Below are 24351 nucleotides of genomic sequence, written 5' to 3' on the forward strand. Positions count from 1 at the left end.
GAAATGGCTTGCAAAAATGTGTACATTAGTCAGAACTGGATACAAAATACACACTATACTGCTGAAGAAGTTTCATGAGGATTTCCTTCTTTGTTTAAAAATTTGCAAATGGCTGCTTAAATGTGGAGAACTGAATTTAAGATTGGAAAAAAGAGAGGCTGAGAGAACAAAAATTGTCAGATCCTTCTATTTCTAGTAAAGACTGGGCCATAAAGGAAGAATACAGGAAGAAGTCATGACCTCTGCCACTGAGTTATGGCCTCTCCCATTCTTGCACTCCTCACCTCATTCTTCCTTCCCACATACATACAGCCCTGTGACAAATGGCAGATCATTAGACTCGCCATTTTACAGCTAGTGCTCTGAGGCTGAAGAACAGCCACTTGGTCATGGCCACAAACTGTATTCAAGGTTGAGCTGCACTACTACTGACTTTTATCTGTTTATGTGAATGCACACAGCCAGAAGCAGCAGACACGTCAGCAATATGAACACAGAACAATGCTTCTCTTCCTGCCTTCTGAAAGGGGACACAAAAACTAAGCAAGAAGACTATTTTACTCTTGTGTCAAAGCAAGGTCATGTTCTCTTTTCCCCTGGTATCAACTACTGACTCCTATTTATATGGTTATTTGCACAGAGGTCTCTGTTATTGCAGGCATTTATAGCTATTTTATATAGGTGTAATTACAAGGCAAGACTGAATGTGGGACAAGGGTGTATGTGGGGAATAGGACAGGATATGGCAAAGTGGTTAGGGCATCCACTTCTCAGACTAATATTAACACCAGAAGCTTTATATAGCACTTCTACGGCCAAGCATGGTCTCCAAAGAACTTTAGAATTATGGAGTGAAACCTCACACCACTAAGGTGTGATGGAAATAATTTAGACATACAGAAGGTTAAAATGGCAAGCTAAGGTCACACAGTCAGCAGCAATGCCAGCATCATCCCTATGAACCCAGGTAGCCCATACCTCTCTTGACTTGCTGGGTATAAACACACACACACACACACACACACACACACGTGTGTGTGTGTGTGTGTGTGTGTGTGTGTACATGCTGAGAAATGGGGAGTTAATCAACATTTCCCAAACTCATAACCTGAAACATTGGAATGAGTTAAGTTTTCATATTTAAATGGCCCATCCATTCACAGGAGCAAGTTTAAGATGTGTTCCTCAGCAGGGAGGTAGCCTAAGGCCTGGTTGAACAAAGAACATATCTGCATTTTATAAATGCAGATTATTGACACAGGATTCTTCAAAAGGACCACAGCTCAGTGGAAGAGCGCATGCTTTCGATGCAGCTGTTCTCAGGTTCAGTCAGTTCCGGGCAAATCCTAGGAGACTGCTGCTGGTCAGCTCAGACAATACTGAGATGGACCAATGATTTGACTTGGCATAACAACTTCCTAAAAGTGCAGAATCTTATCAAAGTGAATACAAATTGACTGACTTGCCCCTGTGATTACCCACCCAGAGAAATGCCTATCTCACTTGCAATGAGATTTCATTTCAATTTACATTTCCACTGAAGTTTTGTGCAAATAACCTTCCGTAGGAAATAAATGGACTTTCTCCTCCAGTTCTTCCATTTTACATGACCCTTTATCCTTGTTTCCCCAACATCTCTTATAAGCAAATTTATTAATCTGAGAGGTTTATAGTGGAGAATATGGCAATGCCTCTCAACCTGATTTGAAGCTTAATCATATACCAACCTGTAGTAAAAAAAAAGGAGAGGGGGACCTATGATTTCCTAACACATGGCTGAACCAGAGAGAAAAGATGCATACCAACTTTGCTTAATTGATTGGTGAGAGCTCTGAGTAGAGCAATAAATGTGAGATAGAGGCTGGGAAGGTTGATTTATGAGGATTTACCAGAAGAAACACATGTGGATATTGCATGGCTATAGGATGACTAAGAGGGGAGGGAGGGAGGGAGGGAGGGAGAGAGAGAGAGAACAACTCTGGGCCTCTGAAGGCAATTAGCAAACTGTACTTTACTTTTAGTGCTATACTTGCCCTATCGTAAATGTGCGCTGGGACTGGCATCAGCAAAGAGATATTCTTTCACCACACTTTGGCAGTAGATGGTTCTTCATTGCAATTTGTTATGAGGGGCCACTTTTGAGATGTCTACTTATGGACAAAAAAAGGAGGGGCAGGAAATTGATTTTTAAAATGTAATAATGGACCTGGTGGGGTGTTCCCTGGGAAAGAATGCATAGCACACTTTTTTCCTTGGCACCAACAAATCCAGTTTTGTTCTGAAGTATGAAAATATGGGGAAGATGTCAGATGCACTTGGTTAGCACAGTTGTGATAATCTTTTCCACATTGCCATAGCATGCTTGGGTGTCGTATGTCTAACCTGCATTCACGGGAAGGTAAATAATCAGTGCTTGTTAATTCCGGATGGGACATGCAAGACTGTGGACTGGAAAGGTGTCATGCAACAAAGCCTGCTTTTGAAACAGAGAGGGGAACCAAATGGCTTCCCAGCGCCAGAGAGTTTAGATGCCAGAAAGTCCAGGTTCAGACAGCCACTCAGCAAAGGAGCATGTACCTGATCCCATTGGAACAGAGCAGCTCACAAGTTAAGAGGCTCCTGGGGAGTAAAGGGCTCTTCAAGAGCAGTGTTGGAAACTCCCATTGTTCTAGGTGCATTTTGTGACAGGCAATTTCATTAGCACGAGCAGTTTCTGAGGTCTGGGCGCAGTACTGCACCTAAGATTTCAGATTAAAACTACAGAGTGGAAGGAAAGGAGGACCTTTTTCTGCCTCCCCACTTCCAGCTACTCTCTGAAGACTGGAGAAGAGACCTTCTAAAGAATGTTAGGGGGGTTTGCAGGGGAAGGACTAGACCATGTGAAAAATGAACTTAATATTTTAGCTGCAATTCATTCATTTTCAGCTTCGTATTCTTGTTCTAAAAAAGCGTGCCTAGACATACCGTTGTTGCACCCATAACCTAGGTTTAAGGTGCCATTTAGCTCCTAGCTTTCATATCTCAGTTTCTAACGCTGCTCAATAGCAGGACTAAGTGCTTGCATCTGATTCTATGCAGAAACTACACCAATTCTTAGCTGAGGTTTCGTAGCTACTAAAACAATGTATGCGAGGGGTCAGCAAACTTTTTCAGCAGTGGGCCGGTCCACTGTCCTTCAGACCTTGCAGTGGGCCGGACTATTTTTTTTTGGGGGGGGGGGGAATGAACAAATTCCTATGCCCCACAAATAACCCAGAGATGCATTTTAAATAAAAGGACACATTCTACTCATGTAAAAGCACACTGATTCCCGGACCATCCGTGGGCCGGATTCAGAAGGTGATTGGGCCTGATCCAGCCCCTGGGCCTTAGCTTGCCTACCCATGATGTATGCCTTTCAGCTACCAGACTTTTGGCTAACCTGCCTTGCTCCACCTCTTGATTGACCTACACTGTCTACTCTCCTGCGCTGCCTACTCTCTGGACCGCTACTCAACAATTCTGCCTTTTGGACTGTGCTTAATCCTGGACTGCTTTATTTTATTTTGACCACAGCTTCATCTAAACACAACTTTTCAGGCTCTTCTTGTTCCTGACTTGATGCAGGAAGAGGAAACTGAGGGAAAATAGCTGAAGTAGAAGTTGGCTTGAGGAAAATGGAGACTGAGACAAGGAGGAGCTAACGAGAGAGGTAGATCAGAACTTAATTTCAGATATTAATATGAATCAACCTGCTAATTCCTTAGCTTCAAACTTTTAAAAGAGATCTTGATTGTTCTCTTAACACAAGAGTGATAGAAGAAAAAGAAAACCAAATATAAATATATTATAAGCAATGTGAGCCAGCAACTTGAAGCAGGGATTTGGCCTGAATGATTTTGAAAGTACATACTTGTGGTCATTTCTGGATGCATTTACTGTTAATATAAGTATAAGCTGTATCTTTAGCAACAGAAAGTCAATGTCCAAAGTTTTTTCTTTGTCACAGAAGGATTAGTCTAACAGCTATAAAAAGCCAATTCTAATCAAGATGTACATGTCCAAAGTAAAACATGTCAGTGTAGCAGGAAAGCTGAAAGGAACTCTTAAATAAGTGAAGAGCGAACCTAAAAATAACCCCCCCAGGTCAATTTGCATATCGCATTAATCAACTTTTGTATAACCTCATGCAAACAAATGTCTAAACTCAATTGGTTAAACTGATCAAGCATCTCTGATTCAAGTCTTGCTTACGCTAATAACTTACCATTGGTCCGTGCTGACTTCTACTTAATTTACAGCACAATCCTATCCATTTCTACTCAAAAGTACATCCCATTGATACAATCCTATATCCGCTTATCTGGGGGTAAGCCAAACTCAGTGAGACTTGCTTGAGGAGACATGAGTAGCATTGTGCTGTTAGTCTTCAGTGGCATTGCAGAGAATCTACTAAAAACATCTGGAAGTAGATGGAATGGCTCATAAATTTTAGCTACTCTTGGCAGGGCAGGATTGAAAGCAAGGCAAGAAGGTCCCTATCTAGAATGAGCGTGTGTCCCAGAATTTTGCAGAGCATTCCTGAGCATACTTTGCAGATTGTTTTTACTGGAAAAGCCACATTTTAAATACACAAAGGAAATGAAAAACTCTTCAGTTCACCTAGGGAACAAATACACCATAGTGGTAGCCAAGCTCATGCTTTACATTAGGCCTAGTTGTGCCTCTTGAATTCTGCCATCACAGGAGGCAGCCTAGTTCCACACTTCAGTCTCCTGTGGCGTCACTTCACAAAGTTTCTAGCAGCAAATATTACACCTACTGCTGATCTGACGGCCTGCCCACAGTGCAAGCTCCTTCAGCCCCCAAATGACAAAATATTGATTGCATTCTTTTCTGCTACAACAGGTTAATAGTACTGAGACACAAGCAGAACAAAGAAGGATATGCCTCTGATAGGCATCATCGCCTCAACTAAATACTACCAGTAGTTAGTTTGTTGTTATTTAGCTACACAGAAGTCACCAGTGTTGGTAATTAATCCCTGCTGGACTGAGAAACCATCAAACAGGATGGTTTAGTCTAGCTAAATTCCCATCTTTAAGCAAATGGAAACAATCTCTGGATGTGGGGAAAAACCACTCATCAGAAATTCATAGGTTAAGCAAGTTTATTTGGTACATCTGAAAGTTATAACTCTATTGATAAATGTCTTCTCTAGCAAGACAGTGAATCAATAGGGCTTCAGGATATGGAGTAGTCATGAGGAAAGTCCTCAGTCCCGTCATATGCCTCAAGAATTACCTCTTCATAACCTTGCTGAACCTAGCTGGTCAGATGATAAATGCAAACAGGATCAGGAGCCATCGCTTCTGCCAATAAACTTCATGTGAGCAAACAGTGAGTTGGAAAATACAGCAAACACAACTTCCCTTCCCCTTCCCTTCCGTGTGCTGGACTCTTCCCAAAGTCAACCCTCACCAAAGGCGTTCCTGTAACATCACCTCAGCGATTCCCTGAAGAGCAATTAAACCGTCCCCAGCTGCCAGCTGTGCTGCCGATCAAACTAACGACCATGGACAAAGACAAGGAGGCGAGACAAACTTGGATCTTCCATTCCTGCCCCAGGCAGGGTGAACACCTTTTTGCCAGAAAGACGGAAGGCACCAGGGCCATGAAAGTGACCATAGAACTGACAGTTGGGTGGTGAATTCCCTAGGGTTCCTCTGTTTCCTTCCTCTGTGATTATCAGAAGCAAGCCTGTGAGAGGAGCTTTAGCAAAGCCACATAATAGTGTCTTAACTGGTCCGCCTCAGGGGACTTCAGTGAACCTCTGACCTGAAGGCTGTAGGGCAGGTGTCACTCTGGTGTGAAAAAAGAGTCTTCCTCCCTTCCTCCCAATAGGGGTCTACTGTTGATAACAGCTGGTAGAGACACAACAGACTCACGTGCTGCTACAGATCATTACATTAATAGTTGAAACAATAATTTTCCATGCATTTCCATTTTGGTTTTGCAATCTGACGGGGGAGAGATTTTCATCAGACAGTTAACAAATCAAACAAATATATTTTCCCCATGTCTGGAACACAAATTGCAATGCAGACTGTGCTATACAAAAGCCCAGAAATACTCATGTCTAAACTTTAGGCAACTGCAGTCCTTGAGTCAGCCCATAGGGCACAACTTGGGGATTGCTTCAAGCAATGCCTTAAAAATAAAAAATAAAAATCCATCTGCCTTGAGAGACAATGGAGTACACCTCTATGGGTGAAGTCAGTCTGCTGGAGAATCACAGCTCCTGCTGTGGCTGCAGAGACTGGTAACTTGGGAGCAAGGGAATTGTGCCATTCTTGAGTTTGTCTAGCTAAGATTGGAAAAGTTCCCACATCCAGCTGAGCCCCACTCAGAGCTCATTTATGCTTCTTCCAAGACCTGTGTGTCTAGCCCATTCTCTATCATGTCTGCAGTTACATGTTTGACCTACCACAGGGAAGGCACAATCCCCTATAAGCTTAATAAAAGAACCTTTGGGTTTTTTTCTGAATTCCTTTCCAGTATCAAAGATTCAGTCAAATAATAGACAAAATTTTAATGCAGCTGTCAGAAGTACATAGAAAATGGTGGGTTCCCCTTCCAATGCCCATTAACAAAAACAAGTGGGAAACTCCCCAAAGCTATTTTGGTTCACCTCGAACCGCAATATATTGGCACAGCCAGTTTGCAATGTGGTAGTTCATCTCAGAGGGTGATATTCAACTAAGTTTTACTCAGACTAGATCCACAGAAATTAATTACTAAGTCAGGTCTATTATGTTAAATGTGTCCAACATGAGTAAAACTTAGCTGAATATACCCAGCATAATTTCCTCCATCTTACTGGGTAAAATTCAATATCATGCTATTGCAAACATTATACCTGCACATGCATATCAGCTTGCCAAATGGAACAATCCTAACTCCCCCCCTGCATGCTGTTATAGGGGTTCTCCCAACCCCTGCAGAGCCAGCATAGGGGCATAGGTGCAAGCAGGGGAAGGAGAGGGGGTAATCCTCATTGCACATTTGGAAGCCTTTGTGCAGGCCTTCTGCTGAAGAAGTTTGTTATGTGATTCCCACCCACTGTATCTAAACATGTCTAGCCTTAGTTTTTAAAAGATTTTGGAGTGCATTTTGTTAGAGCTAAACTGAAATGAATGTGTGTGTTGAGAAGAGAGGTGAACATTTTTCTTCCCCTGTGAAATGCATACCTGTGATGGGACGATGAGCTGCTTGTGTGTAAAATCCTAGTCCCTCAGAGTTTGGTCAAGTTTGCAAACCTCTGTCTGTAACGGAGCCCCTTAAACATGGCTCCGTCAGTCGCTGGCAGATTCCGACAGTGGTTGCTTTCGGAATCGCTTCCAACATAAAAGCTCCTTAACGGAAACACGTCTTCTGGACTCTCTGCGTGACAGTTTCCGGCGAGGAGTGGGTGTCCCTACAGGAGGTCCTGAAACCTCCCCACTGTTTTCGCTGGAAGTGTCTCTGAGCCATCCCTCCAGCTCCCTTTCCCTCAGCTCAGCTCCTCTCCCCCTACTGGTTCCCTCTTCAGCTGCTGAGTCTCTCCCAACCTGTGTGAGCCCTTTCACTTCCCTTCCTTCCGATGGCAGTTCCCTGACATCCACCTCCCCTCCAGGGCCCCCTTCCTCCCCTCTCGCCCCCTCCTCTACGGGCGGTGAGGAGGCAAAACCCCGGAATGAACTTCCTTCATCTTCCGATGTCCCGAACACTTCTCTCCACCTGTTGCGGTTCCTGGTCTCGAAGTACTCCTCCTCCTCAGAGTCCATCTCCCCTTCCCCTTCCGATTCCGAGAATCCTTCCAACTCCTCCTCCTCATCGGTGGTCCCAAAGTATTCCCTCCGGAACCTCTCCACAGGCTGAGGTTTCCTTGGGAACCTTTGATGGAACGTTTCTATCAATACCTCGTCATTGATATCTTCTGCCATTACCCAAGTGTTTTCTGACTCCGGTTCTCCTTCCCACGCTACCAAATACTCCACCTGATCCCCCTTCCATCTGGCGTCGAGGATTTCTGCCACATGGCTGCTGCATTCCCTTTCTTCTATGACCGGTCCCCGAGTAGCCATCCCTTCTCGTCCCCCCTCATACGGTGACAGTAACGACCTGTGAAATACTGGGTGCAGTTTCATGTGGTTGGGTAACCGGAGCCTGAAAGCCACTGGGTTGACCTGTTGAATGACCTCAAAGGGACCCAATCTCCTGGGTCTTAATTTCTTACAACCTCCTTTGAACGGCAACCCTTGGGTTGACAGCCACACCCTATCTCCCACCCTTATGGTTTCACCTTCCCTTCGGTTCTTGTCTGCCTGCCTCTTGTATTCTTCCTTCGCCCTTTCTAAGTTGAGTTGGAGCTGACGATGGATTGCTTCCATTTCTTCTACAAAATGCTCGGCTGCCGGGACACCCCATCTCTCCCCTTCTCCCCCTGGGAAAGCCCTGGGATGACACCCATAATTAGCCAAGAAGGGGCTCATCCCTGTGGACACATTCTCGGCATTGTTGTAGGCAAATTCCGCCAGCGCCAACTTTTCTACCCAGTCATTCTCTCTGTCATTGACATAACACCTCAGGTATTGCTGGAGGACCCCGTTTGCTCTTTCCGCCTGCCCGTTGGTTTCAGGGTGCCGGGCAGTCGAAAAGTTGACCTCCACCTGCAGTAAGCTCATGAGCTTCCTCCAGAACCTGGAAGTAAATTGTTTTCCTCGGTCTGAGACCACCCTCAATGGCACCCCGTGCAACCTAAAAATGTGTTCTACAAATAACTTCGCTGTCTCTTCCGCCGTGACTGCATGCGAGCAGGCTACAAAGTGGCACATCTTTGTTAGTAGGTCTACCACCACCATGATGGCTGTTTTCCCCTTGGACTTCGGCAGATCAGTCATAAAATCTATCGACACTGCCTCCCAAGGTCGTTCTGGGGTTGGTAAGGGTTCTAATAGCCCCGCCGGTGCCCGCCTCTCCCCTTTGGCTCGCTGGCATTGCTCACACCCTCTTACATACTCCCGTACATCTTCCCTCACCTTAGGCCACCAAAATTCCCTGGTGACCAACCACATGGTTTTGTGTTGTCCAAAATGCCCCGCCGTGGGGCTGTCGTGCAACTGCTTGAGTACCCTCCCCCTTAAGTCTCCTTCAGGGATATACAGTGCCCCTTTGTAATACAAAGCTCCATTTCTTTCCTCGAAACCCCCTGGTTCCTCTCCCTCACCCCTAAGACCTCTGAGCTTATTCTGGGCGTATTCATCATTCTCTGTTTCCTCTACCAGTTCTCTTTGTCCCACCAATGCCGCCCCACACGCCCAGCGGTCCTCTGGAATGACATGTCTCTCTTCGGGTGCTCCCTCCCCCTCCAAATATTCAGGTTTGCGTGAGAGAGCGTCCGCCCTAATGTTCTCTGGGCCTGGCACGTAACAAATCTCAAAGTTAAATTTGGAGAACTCCTGGGCCCATCTCACTTGCCGTTGGTTGAGCACTCGTGCCGTCCTCCAATACTCTAGGTTCTTGTGGTCAGTGCACACTTGCACCTTATGTTGTGCGCCAATTAGCAGGTGCCTCCATCTCCGGAACGCCTCATGAATGGCTAGTAGTTCTCGGTCATACACCGTGTAGTTCCTCTCGGATTTGTTCAGCTTTCGCGAAAAAAAGGCACACGGTCTCCACTCTGACTCCTCCTTCCCTGGCTGCAGAAGCACCGCCCCAATAGCTCTGTCTGATGCGTCAGTTTCCACTCTCATCGGTTTTTGTAAATCCACATGCAGGAGTTGTTGTTCCGAGGCGAAGGCCCTTTTTAGTTCCTCAAATGCTCGCTCCGCCTCCTCAGTCCAAACGAACTTCTTCTTACTGCTGAGACAGTCCGTAATGGGCGCCGTCAGGTGGGCAAAGTTTCGGATGAACTTACGATAGAAGTTCCCAAATCCTAGGAACCTCTGCACATCCTTCCTTGTTTTGGGTGTTTTCCATTCCAGCACCGCCTGGACCTTGCCGGGATCCATGGCCAATCCCTTGTCTGACAGGCGATACCCCAGGAATTCCACCTCCTTGGTATGAAACTGACACTTCTCCAGTTTCACCCACAGCTGGTTGGCTTGCAGCCTGCTCAACACTTCTCTGACGTCTCTCACATGCTGCTCCTCATTCTCAGAATACACCAACACGTCGTCTAAGAAGGCCACACAATTCTTGTAAAGCAAAGGCCCCAGGACGTGGTTCATAAACGATTGAAAGCACGCGGAGCCTCCTTGTAGGCCGAAGGGCATAACTAAATATTCAAATGCCCCCAAAGGGGTGAACATGGTGGTTTTCCATTCATCCCCCTTCCTTATTCGTATCAGGTTGTACGCCCCCCTTAGGTCCAGTTTAGTAAAAATCTTTCCCTTCCTGACCCTTGTCAAAATGTCGTCAATCCTGGGCATAGGGAAAGCCACTGGTTCTGACACTGCATTTAAGGCCCTGAAGTCACACACAAGCCTCGGCTTGTTCGTGTTTTTTTTATCCACAAAAAACACTGGGCTGCCCCCCACCGCCCTGGACTCTCTGATGAACCCTCTCTTCAGGTTCTTGTCAATGAACTCTCTTAGCTCCTGCATCTCTCTGTCTGACATGGCGTACAGCTTGCCTACAGGGAGCTGTGCCCCAGGGAGTAAATTGATTTGACAGTCAAAGGGTCTATGCGGGGGTAGTTGGTCAGCTTCCCTTTCGCTGAAGACGTCGCGGAGATCTGCGTATTGTCGTGGTACCTTCACGTTCTCCGTTACTTCAGTCCCTGCTAGGGTGGCTTGGGCCCCTGCCAAACCCTTTCCCTCTTTGCAGTGTTCTAAGCAATGTGCTGAACCAAAAGAAACCACTCTCTGATGCCAGCCCACCAGCGGATCATGTAACGCTAGCCAGCTCATCCCCAATATAATGGGAGCTCCTCCCAAGGTGGCCACATTAAACGCTATCAGTTCGGTGTGCCTTGCCACCTTCATTATCATTGGGACGGTCTGCAAGCTGACTTCTCCTCCCAACAGCTCCCTGCCATCGATCGTGGTCACCTGCAGGGGGTTGCTTAAAGGGATCGTCTGTATCTGGTGTTCAGCTGCAAACTATTTGCTCATGAAATTGCAGGAGCTGCCTGAGTCCAACAGCGCCTTTATCTTTAGAGGGTGTCCGTTTGGCAGCTCTAGCGCCACTTCTATCACTAGGGCGGGTTTAGGAGGTTCTGGCGTGGGCACTTTCACTGCTCTTTGGCCTGGCTGCTGTGCCCCGACGGTGGCAGCCAGGCGTTGGCTTTTACTTGCTTCGGTATTTCTTCCTCTCTTCCCTCCACAGCTCCTACCATCCCTTGCCATTCCTTCCTCTGGGGGCAGACTCTGGCAAAGTGACCCGGCTGTTGGCAGAGATAGCATTTCCGGGCGCCTTTTCCCTCCTTCTTTCCCCCCTCACTGGGCTTTGAAACTGCGCGCGCGCGCGCTGTTCCGATTTCCATCGGCTCTGCCGGCGGGAAAGTTGGCTCTGGAATGTCTGGAATGCGGAACTCCTTCCAACGTTCCCCCTTCCCTTCCCGCCTCTCCAATGCTCTCGCCTCCTGGCGCGCTCCTATGGTCAGCGCTGATTTGGTCAGCTGGTCCATAGACTCCGCCCTGGGCGCCCGGGAAAGTTCGTCTTTCACAGCCGAAGAAAGCCCTTCTTCAAAGAGCATTTGAATGGGTTCCGCCGATAGATCCCACCCCAATTTATGGATCAACATGGTGAACTCAGTCCAGTACTCACGGACAGATCGGCTCCCCTGTTTGCAAGCCATTAACTGTCTGCGGACCACTCCCTGTTCAATATCGCTGGAAAACATCAGATCCATGGCGCGAAAGAACTTCATCGTGTCCTTTAGGACGTCACTATTCGCTGCCATCAGGGGTCTAACCCAGTCTCTCGCCCCCTTTTCAAGATGCCCAATCACGAAAGCCACTCGTGATTCCTCGTCAGGGAATTCATCAAACTGCAGATTGAGGGCATATTGCATCTCTGTCCGAAAGCCATGATAGTCTTTGGGCTCCCCCCCAAACTTCTGCACCAATCCTGGTACCTTTCTGACGAGCTGGGTGTCTTTCCCCTTTTTGTCTGCATCCTGAGCCCTCCTCTCCTCAAGCCTCGCCGTCTGCAGCGCTAGCTGGACCTCCAACACCCGGTACCTTTCTTCCAGGCTTGGACCCGCTCCAGCTCCTGCTTCTCCGGTTCCGGCTGGGTTGCTCATGATGCCTTCTCCTGCACAAGCTGCTCACGAAGACTGTCGGAATGCTGTGATGGGACGATGAGCTGCTTGTGTGTAAAATCCTAGTCCCTCAGAGTTTGGTCAAGTTTGCAAACCTCTGTCTGTAACGGAGCCCCTTAAACATGGCTCCGTCAGTCGCTGGCAGATTCCGACAGTGGTTGCTTTCGGAATCGCTTCCAACATAAAAGCTCCTTAACGGAAACACGTCTTCTGGACTCTCTGCGTGACAGTTTCCGGCGAGGAGTGGGTGTCCCTACAGGAGGTCCTGAAACCTCCCCACTGTTTTCGCTGGAAGTGTCTCTGAGCCATCCCTCCAGCTCCCTTTCCCTCAGCTCAGCTCCTCTCCCCCTACTGGTTCCCTCTTCAGCTGCTGAGTCTCTCCCAACCTGTGTGAGCCCTTTCACTTCCCTTCCTTCCGATGGCAGTTCCCTGACACATACCCATTTCAGAATTCTTTGGGAGGGGACTCCACACAAGGGTGAAAATGCTTGCAGAATGGTTCCCTACTCAGTACACATTCCACTCAACGGCAATGTGTTATGCCCTTACACTGAACTGACTTTGCAACTTCATCACTTAGCTAAATGTGATTGTTCTTTCTGCCTACATTATCCCAAAGAAATGGAAATAATTATGTTCAATGAAATGATGTTATGATGCTGCACAGCCAAATCTGATGGCGTTGTCCTGGGGCTAATTCAGAGTGAGGGCATAAAGCACTGCCTTTACTCTGAACTGACCTTGTGATATTGCCACATAGACAAACCTGATTGCATACATGGTGTCATCGCCCTGGCCATGTAATCCTACAAGAAAAACATGGTCGGAAAAATAATGGAAATGAAAATGCTGCTGATCAGACCTGCAAACAAGTTTTGAAAAGTTGTGAAGATAGTGACCAGCAGGACTTCCCAGAGAATATTTTCACAGCAAAGATTTGGTGCAGTACTATACGAATGTCTGCACTCTGCATTACATGCACATAGATGGGATAAGGTGTTAGTTCCCTATACGTCCTACAACAGAAAAGCAAATCAGTCTGACATCAGCACTGAAGCTGTAGCACATCTAGCACATCAAGCTTTGAAGGGACAAGTATCTTGTTATTCCTGGAGGCTCTCTAAGAAGTTACTTTGCTTCCAATTTAGTACCGAAGTGCTGAACCTCCAGCAGATAACAGTTGGTGCAAAGCTTCCAGAAAGTATCATACTGCTAAGGGACAGTCACTCACTTCCCTCACCATTCTCTGTCACAATTGTAGAATAGGACTGCTCACAAATACCACTAATTTTGGTCACATACATTCCATATGTACAAACTGAAATAAAAGCACTCTAACCTAACCCAGCTGAACACAATACATGAAGCTAGTGAAACACAAGGAAACTCTTCACATCAAAAGGAATGTACACTCCAGACTTTCTCCATAAAGGCTCAGGGCCAATTTCATGTGCCCCAAATCCAGTCCTTAGGAGCACAATGAATCAAATGCATCGCACAGATAGTCTCGTAGCAAAGACCAGTTTTCAGATTCAGCATATTATTAGCCACACAATACAGCCAGCCCAATCTCATTCCATAATGTTTTGTAAGCCAGTACGTTCAATGAATTCCTACCTGGTGCTGCCTGGATCTCTGACACTCCACCAGCGATGATAAGAGCCTCAATAATCTTCACATGGTGCTCTGGATTCAGTTCCATGCTAGGAAAACAAGGACAAAGAACTTAGTACAAAGTTAGTCATGGCTTCTGCTTGCTCAGTTTGCCTGCAATAGAAGAGGGAATCGGACACTGAGACCAGTCAGAGAAATCCAAACCCATAATCCGCCATGCTGCAAGCAGTTTGGATGAGGTGGAGGTGTTTACCTGCCCAGCCCTGCCAGTGATGAGTACCCCAATGCACCCACCCAGGCCACTGCCAGTAATAGTGAGCAGAACCAAAAGAACCAGGGTGCTTAGGGGAAAAGGTGAGCAGGCACTGGGATGGAAACAGGATCATGTGACTACAATGGACTTGATCCAGACCTCTTCACCGAGGCAGGTTGGCAGATGACCAAGTGAGGAGGCTACTTTTCCTGCCTTCACCTTCAACCCTGGCTGGCATGAACAGTGGGGCTGTGGATTTGGTGGTGGCTATGTTGCTCCATTAAGCCCCACTGCTGAAGGGCAGAGGTTTGGAATGATCCCTTGGGCATGCCAACCCAAGAATCTGTGCAACCTGGGTCGCCGCATTGCAAGAGCTTCATGGGAAACAAAGATTTATGGTCTACGAGTGCTGCTCCCAACTCGTGCCTGGTTTAAAAGTTACTTGAATAGCTGCCGCAGTTTTAGGCTTGCCTTCATTACATTATGATTCCTTATTGATTTACATTTCTTTCTTTGTCTTTGTTTATATGTATGTATTTATTTACTTCACTGATATGCCATCTTTCTGCCAAATATTCAAGGCAGCAGTTATATGTATGATGGTCCACTGAAGCCCTTTTTGTCTAAAGCCCTTTGTCTTGGAGTCTTGGAAACTTCTCCAACTGAAATATAATTGGCTTCAACTTGGGGCATTTCTGAAATTCAGGTACAATTGGAACTCTTCTTGCTGTGGGCAGGAAGCAAATCTTATTTTTAACATCTTAGTTTTAAAATTGAATTCCAGATTAGTCACGCGAGGGATGAGGAGGAGCAGATGAAGATGCTTCTGGTAAATAGTCCAGCAGTTTCACCTTGATGGGGATGGTTTAAAAAGCACGTCACTAAAGGCCTCTCCAAGCATCCTGGGTGTGAAGTGATTCTTGCTGCCATTCTGGCACAGTTTGCAGAAATGCCTGGTCAGGTGTTGCAGGAGGAGTCTGTGCCATTGAGGGAGACGTGGAGATTCTAGGATCAATTTTATCTGTTGACCACACTCCTCTGGGCTCTGAGTTTCTGCAGAAGAAAGACAGGAGAAAAGGAGATAGCTTTTATATACAGGTAAAAATTCAAGACAGGTAACTTCTGTCTTCACTCACAATCTCAACTCTCCATTCCTGTCTCCATATTGCACACAGGTTTTGCTTCCACAGCTCCCTGCTGGCATTTTCCTGGAGAAACCTCTAGAATGCAGAGTCCATCTTGGCCGAACAGCATCTGGCTAGTTTATTTCAGGTTTAGGAGGACCTTGCTCATTGTTGATGTCTGCCATGGGAAAGTTCCAGTTTTATTTGAACACATACATATTGGGATAATTGCTATCAGACAGTGGGTTGGATCGTGAGTTTGCTACAGCTGGCATCACTTGAGTGTAAATATACTCAGGATACATCTGCTGGTGGAAAGGTAGTGGTGAGGAAAGCAATTCCCCTTCCTCCTGCAGCCCCCAATACCCCCCCAATCTTGTTTTGGAATGCCCCCCCCAGCCCACCATAGCAGATTTTCAGGGGGCATAGACAGCTGCAGGGGAAGGGGGAATTGATGAAAAATTGCCTCTTCTCCCATTCTGCCAGTTGGAGCCTTTCAAGTAGTGGAAAGCAAAATGCCAATCCAACCCAATATATACACATACTTAAAACCCAGTAGGTTGTGAGGCAGCTACATGTCCCGACCCTCTGCCTTCTGCTGCAGCAGTCGTGAGCACTCAGGTTGCAGGTGCGACAGTGGCTCAGCAAAAGTCAGCCAGGGGGTAGGGGGGTAGATTATGCCATTAATTCTCATATGTCAAGGGTGATTGGAGTACCTACATCCTGACTTATTCACTCCTATTGTAATCTGAAAAGCTGCCCTAGTGCACACACTTCTTGCGTTGATGTACTTAGTAGTGCGTGCTAATATACAAGGAGTGCATATTTTGCACTCCTGTGGTATTTCCCTTTGGGAAACATCAAACCTGAAGGAAAAACAAACAAGAAAACAAACCAAGTCCTACCTCTCAAAATCAGGAAGTGGCCTTAGAAACTGAAAGCTGATTGCATTCTTTTTATGGCTTTCTGTTTGGTTTAGGAATATCCAGCACATTTAGCTACCATTATGTTTTCAAGATTACGTGCACAAACCTACCGACTAGAAATTCTGCCAACCGATTGATGTATTTTGCTTACCAATCAATATTTTATTGGTAGATGCTGTTGCAAAGAGCAGATACATACTACTCTTTTAGTCATTGATCAGTTTGTGATATAGCCTTTGGTGGATTTCCACACATATGAGCTAGTTAATCTAAATACGTGTCATTCGTTTTGGCCTTACAAGATTCCTAGATATCCTTTTAGTAGCAGTGGCGTAGCGTGGGGGGTGCAGGGGGGCCCGGCAACACCGGGCGCAACATCTGGGGGGGGGGCGCGCGCTTGCACTCACAGCTCTCTGCCCCTACCTGGCTCACTCACTCTCTCTCACTGCAGTGCTGGCTGTGCGAATCTGATCCGAGCCGCTGGGTCGCCGCCCACTGTGGAGGGGGTGGGTGCCAGGCGTGCGGTGCGGAGAGAGAACGAGGGACTATCTGGGGGAGGGACAGTGCAGCGGCCGCCCAGCGCAGCGCTGAGCGCGGGAGAGAACCACACCAGACCAGACCAGGCAGCAGCAAGAAGAAGCTGGCAGCGGCGGCAGGTTAGGGGGCGCAAATTACTTGCCTTGCCCCGGGTTAGGGGGCGCAAATTACTTGCCTTGCCCCGGGTTAGGGGGCGCAAATTACTTGCCTTGCCCCGGGTGCTGACAACCCATGCTACGCTGCTGTTTAGTAGTTTCTATCTTGCCGGAGCAGCAGTTGGCTCCTCCATCCAGTTGCCCTGTTGTAATCATGGGAACAGCCAAATAAAATAGCAGACGGAAGTCTCTTCTCCTGGGACCCACAGACGCGACAAAGTCTAGAGACAACGATATGGGGAAACATCCAAGTTTGTCCCTGGAGTGGAACAGATGGCACTTCTTTGGTCTTCCCTGGGAACTTCTAAACAGACCTTGCAAGGTTTTAGGACGCAAATACAGTGATACCTCAGGTTAAGTACTTAATTCGTTCCAGAGGTCCGTTCTTAACCTGAAACTATTCTTAACCTGAAGCACCACTTTAGCTAATGGGGCCTCCTGCTGCTGCCGCGCCACCGGAGCACGATTTCTGTTCTCATCCTGAAGCAAAGTTCTTAACCTGAGGTACTATTTCTGGGTTAACGGAGTCTGTAACCTGAAGCGTATGTAACCTAAAGCGTATGTAACCGGAGGTACCATTGTATGTAAAAGACGGGTGGTAGATACATTGACAGACAGGCAACCAGAATCTTCTCATATGGCCTCAGGTAATTGGATCTATAGAATAAACTAAAGTGGCTTTAAATTCCACCAAAACAGACTTTTAAAAACTGTTTTGCTCTGAGAGCAATGGCCTCTGTGAACTGTAACAGTTCTTTTTGCAGTTGTTACTTCTTGGTATGAAGCTATAATGTAGTACTACATCTTGTGCTCTCTTTTGCACACACTATTTCTCTCTCTCACACATACACCTGGCTATTTGTGTAATGACCAAAATGTCATTCTTGATCTAAAGCAGGCATAGCCCCCTTCTGTGTCCTGGGGGTGGGGTACTGTCATTCCATCCAGTGGCCCAGGACTGGGAATCCTACTTTGCTGCACAACATGACCCTTTGCTAGTGCTAGTGGTGCTATAATAAAAGACATGCCAGCTAGCAGAGGGAAAACCCAACTTTTATGGCGTTATGGAGCCCAGATGCACAGGCATGATGAGGATAATATTATATACAAAACCCAAAGAGATGTAAAAGTGAAATGAGAAACATCTGTATCTCACAACATTGTAAACATATGCATTTTCCTTACAAGCAAAACGATGGGCGAAATATTTATCGCAAGCTTGATTAAAATTTGCTGAGGCTGCTAGGGGCCAGATACAGTTGCTTAGCAAGCTGGATATAGTCCCTGCACTGCCAGCTGGCGACTCCTGCTTTAAAGCGTTGAAGATCAGCTTTTTCCTTGGCAACCTCTGTCATCTTGAACAAGTCGCAGGTTGTAGCTCTCATCCTATCCTGCCTTGCAAGGTGTGTGAAGAAGAAGAGGAGGAGTTTGGATTTGATATCCCGCTTTATCACTACCCGAAGGAGTCTCAAAGCAGCTAACATACTCCTTTCCCTTCCTCCCCCACAACAAACACTCTGTGAGGTGAGTGGGGCTGAGAGACTTCAGAGAAGTGTGACTGGCCCAAGGTCACCCAGCAGCTGCATGTGGAGGAGCGGAGACACGAACCCAGTTCCCCAGATTACGAATCTACTGCTCTTAACCACTACACCACACTGGCTCTCCATAGAACCTCTCATAGAATCATAGAGATGGAAGGGGCCATGAGGGTCATCTAAGCCAATGTGGGAATCCTCGCCTCCCCAACATGCAGCCTGAATCCACAACTCTAGAAATAACATACCAGATATTGTGGTAAGCATTTGATCAGAGAAGAGAAATGGTCCTGGAGACATACATTTCATCTCTTTTTGTGAGATTATCTATTTGCTCAGTGGACTTGGCATGCCGTATGTTCAAGAAGAAAATATTAAACACAGAAATAAGTCCCACTAATTTCAATGGGACTTCCTCCCTGTTCAAGATTCCAGCCCAAAGCTTGTAGTCTGACTACTAATGTGGATGGTTATTGAGAACGACACCACTTTTGAGATAGGAAACTCTTTCTTTCTATGGGGTCTCTTCAGATGGGCCTTGGCACAAATTTGTCAAATTTCTTCCAGCCCTCTGAATGTAGTCTGTATGCTACTCTCATTAGGTTGCTGGCACCTGTTCCTTAAAAAAAAAGAGCTGATCTTGAGAAAGTTTACTCAGCAACCACTGGCTCTACCACATCTGCAACATGAACGGCTGATGATAATAATTAGCGAGCAGGATTTGATGGTGTGGTGCTGCAGCTCGTTAACGAGGCTGCTGGGATGTGAAATGGGCTGGGCTATGCATCACTAATGAGGCAGAGGGGAAAGACTTCTGACCCAAGAGCCCATCAAACAAGACTGTTGGGAGAGGGTGGGAGGCAACAGAACTACAGGAAACAGAGCTGCAATTAAGAGCAGGCAGACAAAGAGAGAATCAAATCAAAGACGAATGTGGTTAGGGGCTGGGGAGTGCACTGGCTCCAGCCTCAGAAAATCTGGGTTATTATAGCTCCCTAAATGCCCATGGGGGAGGATGAAGGGTATATCTGCAATGTGATGTGGTGAAGGCTTGGAACCATATTGGGGACCCACAAAGGACCCCTTCCTCCCCCCCCCACAGCTTAGCTCTTTGCTAATAAAATGGTAGCCACTGCCAATCTTGGATGTCACATCTTTTCTCAGCTTAAATTAAAAGGCAGATATGCAAACTTCCCTTGAACCAGCATATCCGTACTAGAGTTTTTGTACAAAACGATTCAATGTGTAATAAATTGAAGCTGCATTGTCTTCTCTATGTACACTTTTTTCTCTTTGTAGCATAAATCACTCTTATTGTTCATGTGGTGGTATGCCAAGGTACAGGTTTGTTATGCTTTTGAGCCAGCAAAAAGATGTGCATGATGCTTCCCTCTGGTGGATATGAACAGAGTTGTTCCAGTATGTGTCACTGCCCTTCAGCTTCTGGTATGACAAACAATAACTCAAGGTGCCACCAGTAGTGAATGTAGAGCCTGCCTGGACTTCTGTGTAGGAGTCTTTAACACTTCAGCTAAACTTACTGACTTAGCAGAACTCCTTCCAACAGCTCATCTCAGTAGTAGCAAATTAGCCAACCCCTAGCTGGAGACGGCACTAGAAACTTAACATGACTTAGTCAAGAAAGTCAAATCATGTCGCACTGCCCACAGGTTGGTGGCACCACAGAAGTTGAAGTGTTGCCATAAACTTTGCATGGCCTAACACTTTGCATGGAAACTCGGTGCCCACCATTTTGATGCAGGCTGCATTACAAATCTTTTAAGTGTCCTGAGCTCCTGTGAGGAATTTCCCAAATTACTCGACAGGCTGCCCAGATTGGCATCAGGTTCTATGCTTCCTGGAATTTCCAACCCAAATGTGAACCAGCTTGTTACCCTGCAGGAGAATCTTGCCCTGGCAGAGATGCATAATAACATTCATGCTTTCCATTGCTCTGATGGACTTTTCACAAGCCCAGCCTTATGTAGTCTTATAAGATATTGCCTGGCTACTGTCCAGTGAGTGGGGGTTGGGAACCGAGAAGATCCTTTTGCTCAATCCTGAAGGATTTTCTGTGCTAAAATCCTTTATGCCATTGTGCCTGTGTGGCTCAGATTTCAAATTCAGATTGGTTAAGCCTCCTTTCTGATGCTTGCTTGAGGAAAACGTTCCTGTTCCTCATTTTTTTACTTGGGATAATGCACATTTTCCATGGAACTTGGCTTTGGGGAATGGACTCTTCCAACTCAAGCAATTATGTAGCTGCCCTCAACTGGGCAGAGAACATTTTAAAAACAACTTATTTTCTGTTATGTTTATGATATATGTTTCCGTGATTTGATTTCCTGATGCTGTAATTAATCTATGTTTGTCTACTGTATTAATATGGCTAAAGATCTGCACACCCCTATGTGCCAAATACTCTGCTGTTCTACACCCTCCTGATAATCAGATATTCTGGTTTTATATAAGAAATTGAGACATTCCTCAAATGGCTATAAGGCTGAAAGAAACCGTGGAGGTAGCAGATGATTGAGGTTTGGGGAATTTAAAAATCTGAAACAGAGAATCTACTGTGGGCACAAATTTAAGAGGTTATAAAAACACACGACTTGAGTCTGGGTCTCCCACAGGAAGCAGAGGCTGAGGGAGGCTATATACACATTACCGGCCTAAAATGCAGCTAGGTTGGCTGGAAGCTGGCTTGGGGAAAACCACAGTATTTCATAAGACGCAACAGTATAGTTATGTGTACACTGGTTCCCAAACCAGTGGTGGGAGCATACTGTAAGCTGAGCAAATGGGAGCATATACAGAACCAGAGAGTGATCTGCCTAAAGCTACCATGTTAAATTTGATCCAAAGATTCAAATTAAACAGCAACATTAGACTGGTCTTCTTGTCTCACCTGATTTTGTCACACTAAGAGGATTATGGGTTGAGGTGTGAATATATGAACTAGAACTATCTGTAATTCTCATCTCTAACCAGCACCCCTGGTTGTGTAGGGAACTAGAGTGTGATGGGATGATGAGCTGCTTGTGCGTAAAATCGTATCCCCTCAGAGTTTGTTCAAGTCCACAAACCTCTGTCTGTGACGGAGCCGCTCAGACATGGCTCCTCTAGTCACTAGCAGATTCCGACAGTGGTTGCTTTCGGAATCGCTTCCAACATAAAAGCTCCTTAACGGAAACACGTCTTCTGGACTCTCTGCGTGACAGTTTCCGGCGAGGAGTGGGTGTCCCTACAGGAGGTCCTGAAACCTCCCCACTGTTTTCGCTGGAAGTGTCTCTGAGCCATCCCTCCAGCTCACTTTCCCTCCGCTCACCTCCTCTCCCCCTACTGGTTCCCTCTTCAGCTGCTGAGTCTCTCCCAACCTGTGTGAGCCCCTTCACCTCCCTTCCTTCCGATGGCAGTTCCCTGACATAGAGTCAGATCAATATGCTTCAGACTAGTGGTGCTGGTTTGTTAATAATCCGTCCGCAGAAGAGTTGAAACTTGCTCTCAAGACTTTTACAACAAATGTTGCTAGTGGCATGGCCATCTGGCAATTTATTTTTAAAATTATTAATGCTATAGTAAACAATAACATATAAATAGCATGAAACATGTTAACCACAGTCTTAACATAGTGGCTGCATGGCAGGTATACATAAAGGCTAATCTTTAATAAAACAAAAAATTCACATTCCCCCCCCCCCCAAATAAAGTTATATTGAATAGGAATATGATTGCTTTGGTCTGCTCTGTTCATATAAAAATGAAATCTTGCCACACCGCAAAAAAACCATTTTGCTGTTTATATTTAATTAGAAGAATTTCATTTATAAGAAGATAGAGTGACAAGGGGGGGGGGGCGAGTGAGAAAAAAGTGAGCAGGGTAAAAAAAAGTGTAGGAAATAAGTTATAATACAATAAGTATAAACAGATTTGATGTTCCTTGCAATATGGTCAACTGGTGCGTCAGCTTTTCAGATACTGCAATAACGAGAGGTTTTTTATACCTAACACCTATAGTAAGACTAGTCACATCTTCTCACGTAGCAAGCAGCATAAATAATATCAATCCTTCTGAGAGGATTTCAGAATATCCCCTGCAGTCGTTAGGAGAAGGCACAGACAAGAATCCCTCTCGATTCTCTCAATTTTATTTTTGGTAAGAATGCTTATCTACATCTCAAAACTTTGCCAACATTGCATACCTCCACCAAATGTGGCAATAAGTGCCTCTTTCCTGACAATTTTTCCATTACACTCCATTGATGGTTTTGTTTTATTTCTGTATATGAGCTGGGGTCATGAGCATGTAATACCAGCTGTGGACCAGTTTTAGGATTTCCCCCCATAAAACTGGCTGAAACAGAAGTAAAAAGCTTGGTTTGGTTCTAATTTCTCCTCTAGCAACTTGCCCCATACAGCTTTTAATCCTGAGGAGGAAGGTAAACCTGTATCTTGCAAGACTGCATAATCTCTGACACCAGAGAGGGAAGGCAGACCCTCCAAGTGTCCCTATTTTCCAGGGACAGTCCCAGATTTACAGAAGCCATCTGATTTGATCCCAGAATGTACTGTTTTTCCTTAGGACATTGCTATTTTCATCGGGGAAATGGGAAGGTTGTGCTACTGCAATATTTCAGACGCACTTTGCCTCTTGTGCCCCAAGGACCGAAAATCCTGCCGACATTCCATATAGGAATATGCAGATAGCTGCCTTATACTGAGCCAGACAACTGGCTCATCGAGCCCAGCATTGTCTACTGAGACTTGCAGCAGATCTCCAAGATCTCAGACATGGGGCCTTTTCATCACCAGCTGAACTTATCATTTCAGCTGGCTGTGCCAGGCATTGTTGAACCCAGTACCTTTTGCATGCAGATTGAAAAGGCTATTCCACCTTCAGCTGCCTATGTAATTTGCTTTGCCAAAATATTGCTCTTGATTGGACTCTTACAGCATATTCAGAGGCTTATTGGTTTTTGCTTGAAAACTCTTACCAAGATCTGGGGTCACCTGTGATAAGTGACGAAGAGAACAGAACTTCTATAGGATTTACTCAAGAGCATGTGCATTACTCCAGCACTACTACTTCAAGGTGATGTGTTGCGACGGGCAACCTGCAATTATCTCCCATTGCACTTATTATACTGGAAAGGAATGGTGGAAGACTCTCTTTTATGGCAACATTTTTGTGAACCAACAGTCCAGGAGCAGTGGGTTCATGATCCATGCTTTAAAAAATCTCGAATCTCCCGCTCCTTCTTTCGCTTTGTTAACCCTCCCCTCCAGTGAGAACAGCTAGGAAAGCAAATCCCGTTAAGGTTTTGTTAAGCTATATAAGCCCTTGTGTGAGGATGTCGTGACCAGGGCAAGAGCAGCCTTTGCCACCCCTGCCATCCTGCCCCAGTTTGTGGTCTACACCATGCTGGGTAGTAATTAAACTCAGCAAAGCTGTTTCAATGAAATAAATAAATTCCAGCAACACTCACAGGCAGCTCTCCTAAACGCCAGGGTAAAGCTGAGATCTGCTCAGCCACATTTCCCCAGCAAATAGGATCGAGACAAATCCACTTAGCAGCCGAGAAAGCAAAGCCTTCGGGCTGGCTGGGGTTTGTGTTGCCGTTGCAGCTATGCATTGCTCCGCACACACAGACCCTCCAGTACTGGCAAAGGCTCCTTTGATGTCTCACTGCCGCCGCCCCCCCTCCCCAGCTCTTCATTAGAGCATTAGCAACACTCTGTGTGCCTGACCTTTCCTCTAGCAAAGGATTCAAGGAGCTCATTTGATTTAAAGGGGCGAAGAAAAAGAAGCCCTAGCAACAAAGAACATTCCACCGTAGCACCTTTACGGAGCAGCATCTACCATTGTGGACAAACATGCTGAGAGTTGCCAACTGTCTCTTGATTTTTTTTTTTTTTAACTT

General features: G+C 46.0%; 1 protein-coding gene across 3 annotated transcripts in view; it reads right to left on the reverse strand.

Annotated features, from left to right (window-relative positions):
- The window catches only part of LOC308479038 (phosphatidylinositol 3-kinase regulatory subunit gamma), a 263420-nt gene that overhangs the window by 152738 nt on the left and 86331 nt on the right, over window positions 1-24351 (reverse strand). For all 3 annotated transcript variants that reach the window (XM_081009375.1, XM_081009373.1, XM_081009374.1), the window contains 2 exons: window positions 15005-15206; window positions 13904-13989 (listed from right to left, as the gene is read on the reverse strand). In XM_081009375.1, the coding sequence (XP_080865501.1) occupies window positions 13904-13989; window positions 15005-15206 (288 nt within the window). The remainder of the gene's footprint in view (window positions 1-13903; window positions 13990-15004; window positions 15207-24351) is intronic.

This window comes from Podarcis pityusensis, assembly GCF_964106645.2.
Source record: "Podarcis pityusensis genome assembly, chromosome: 6".
Taxonomy (NCBI): Eukaryota; Metazoa; Chordata; class Lepidosauria; order Squamata; family Lacertidae; genus Podarcis; species Podarcis pityusensis.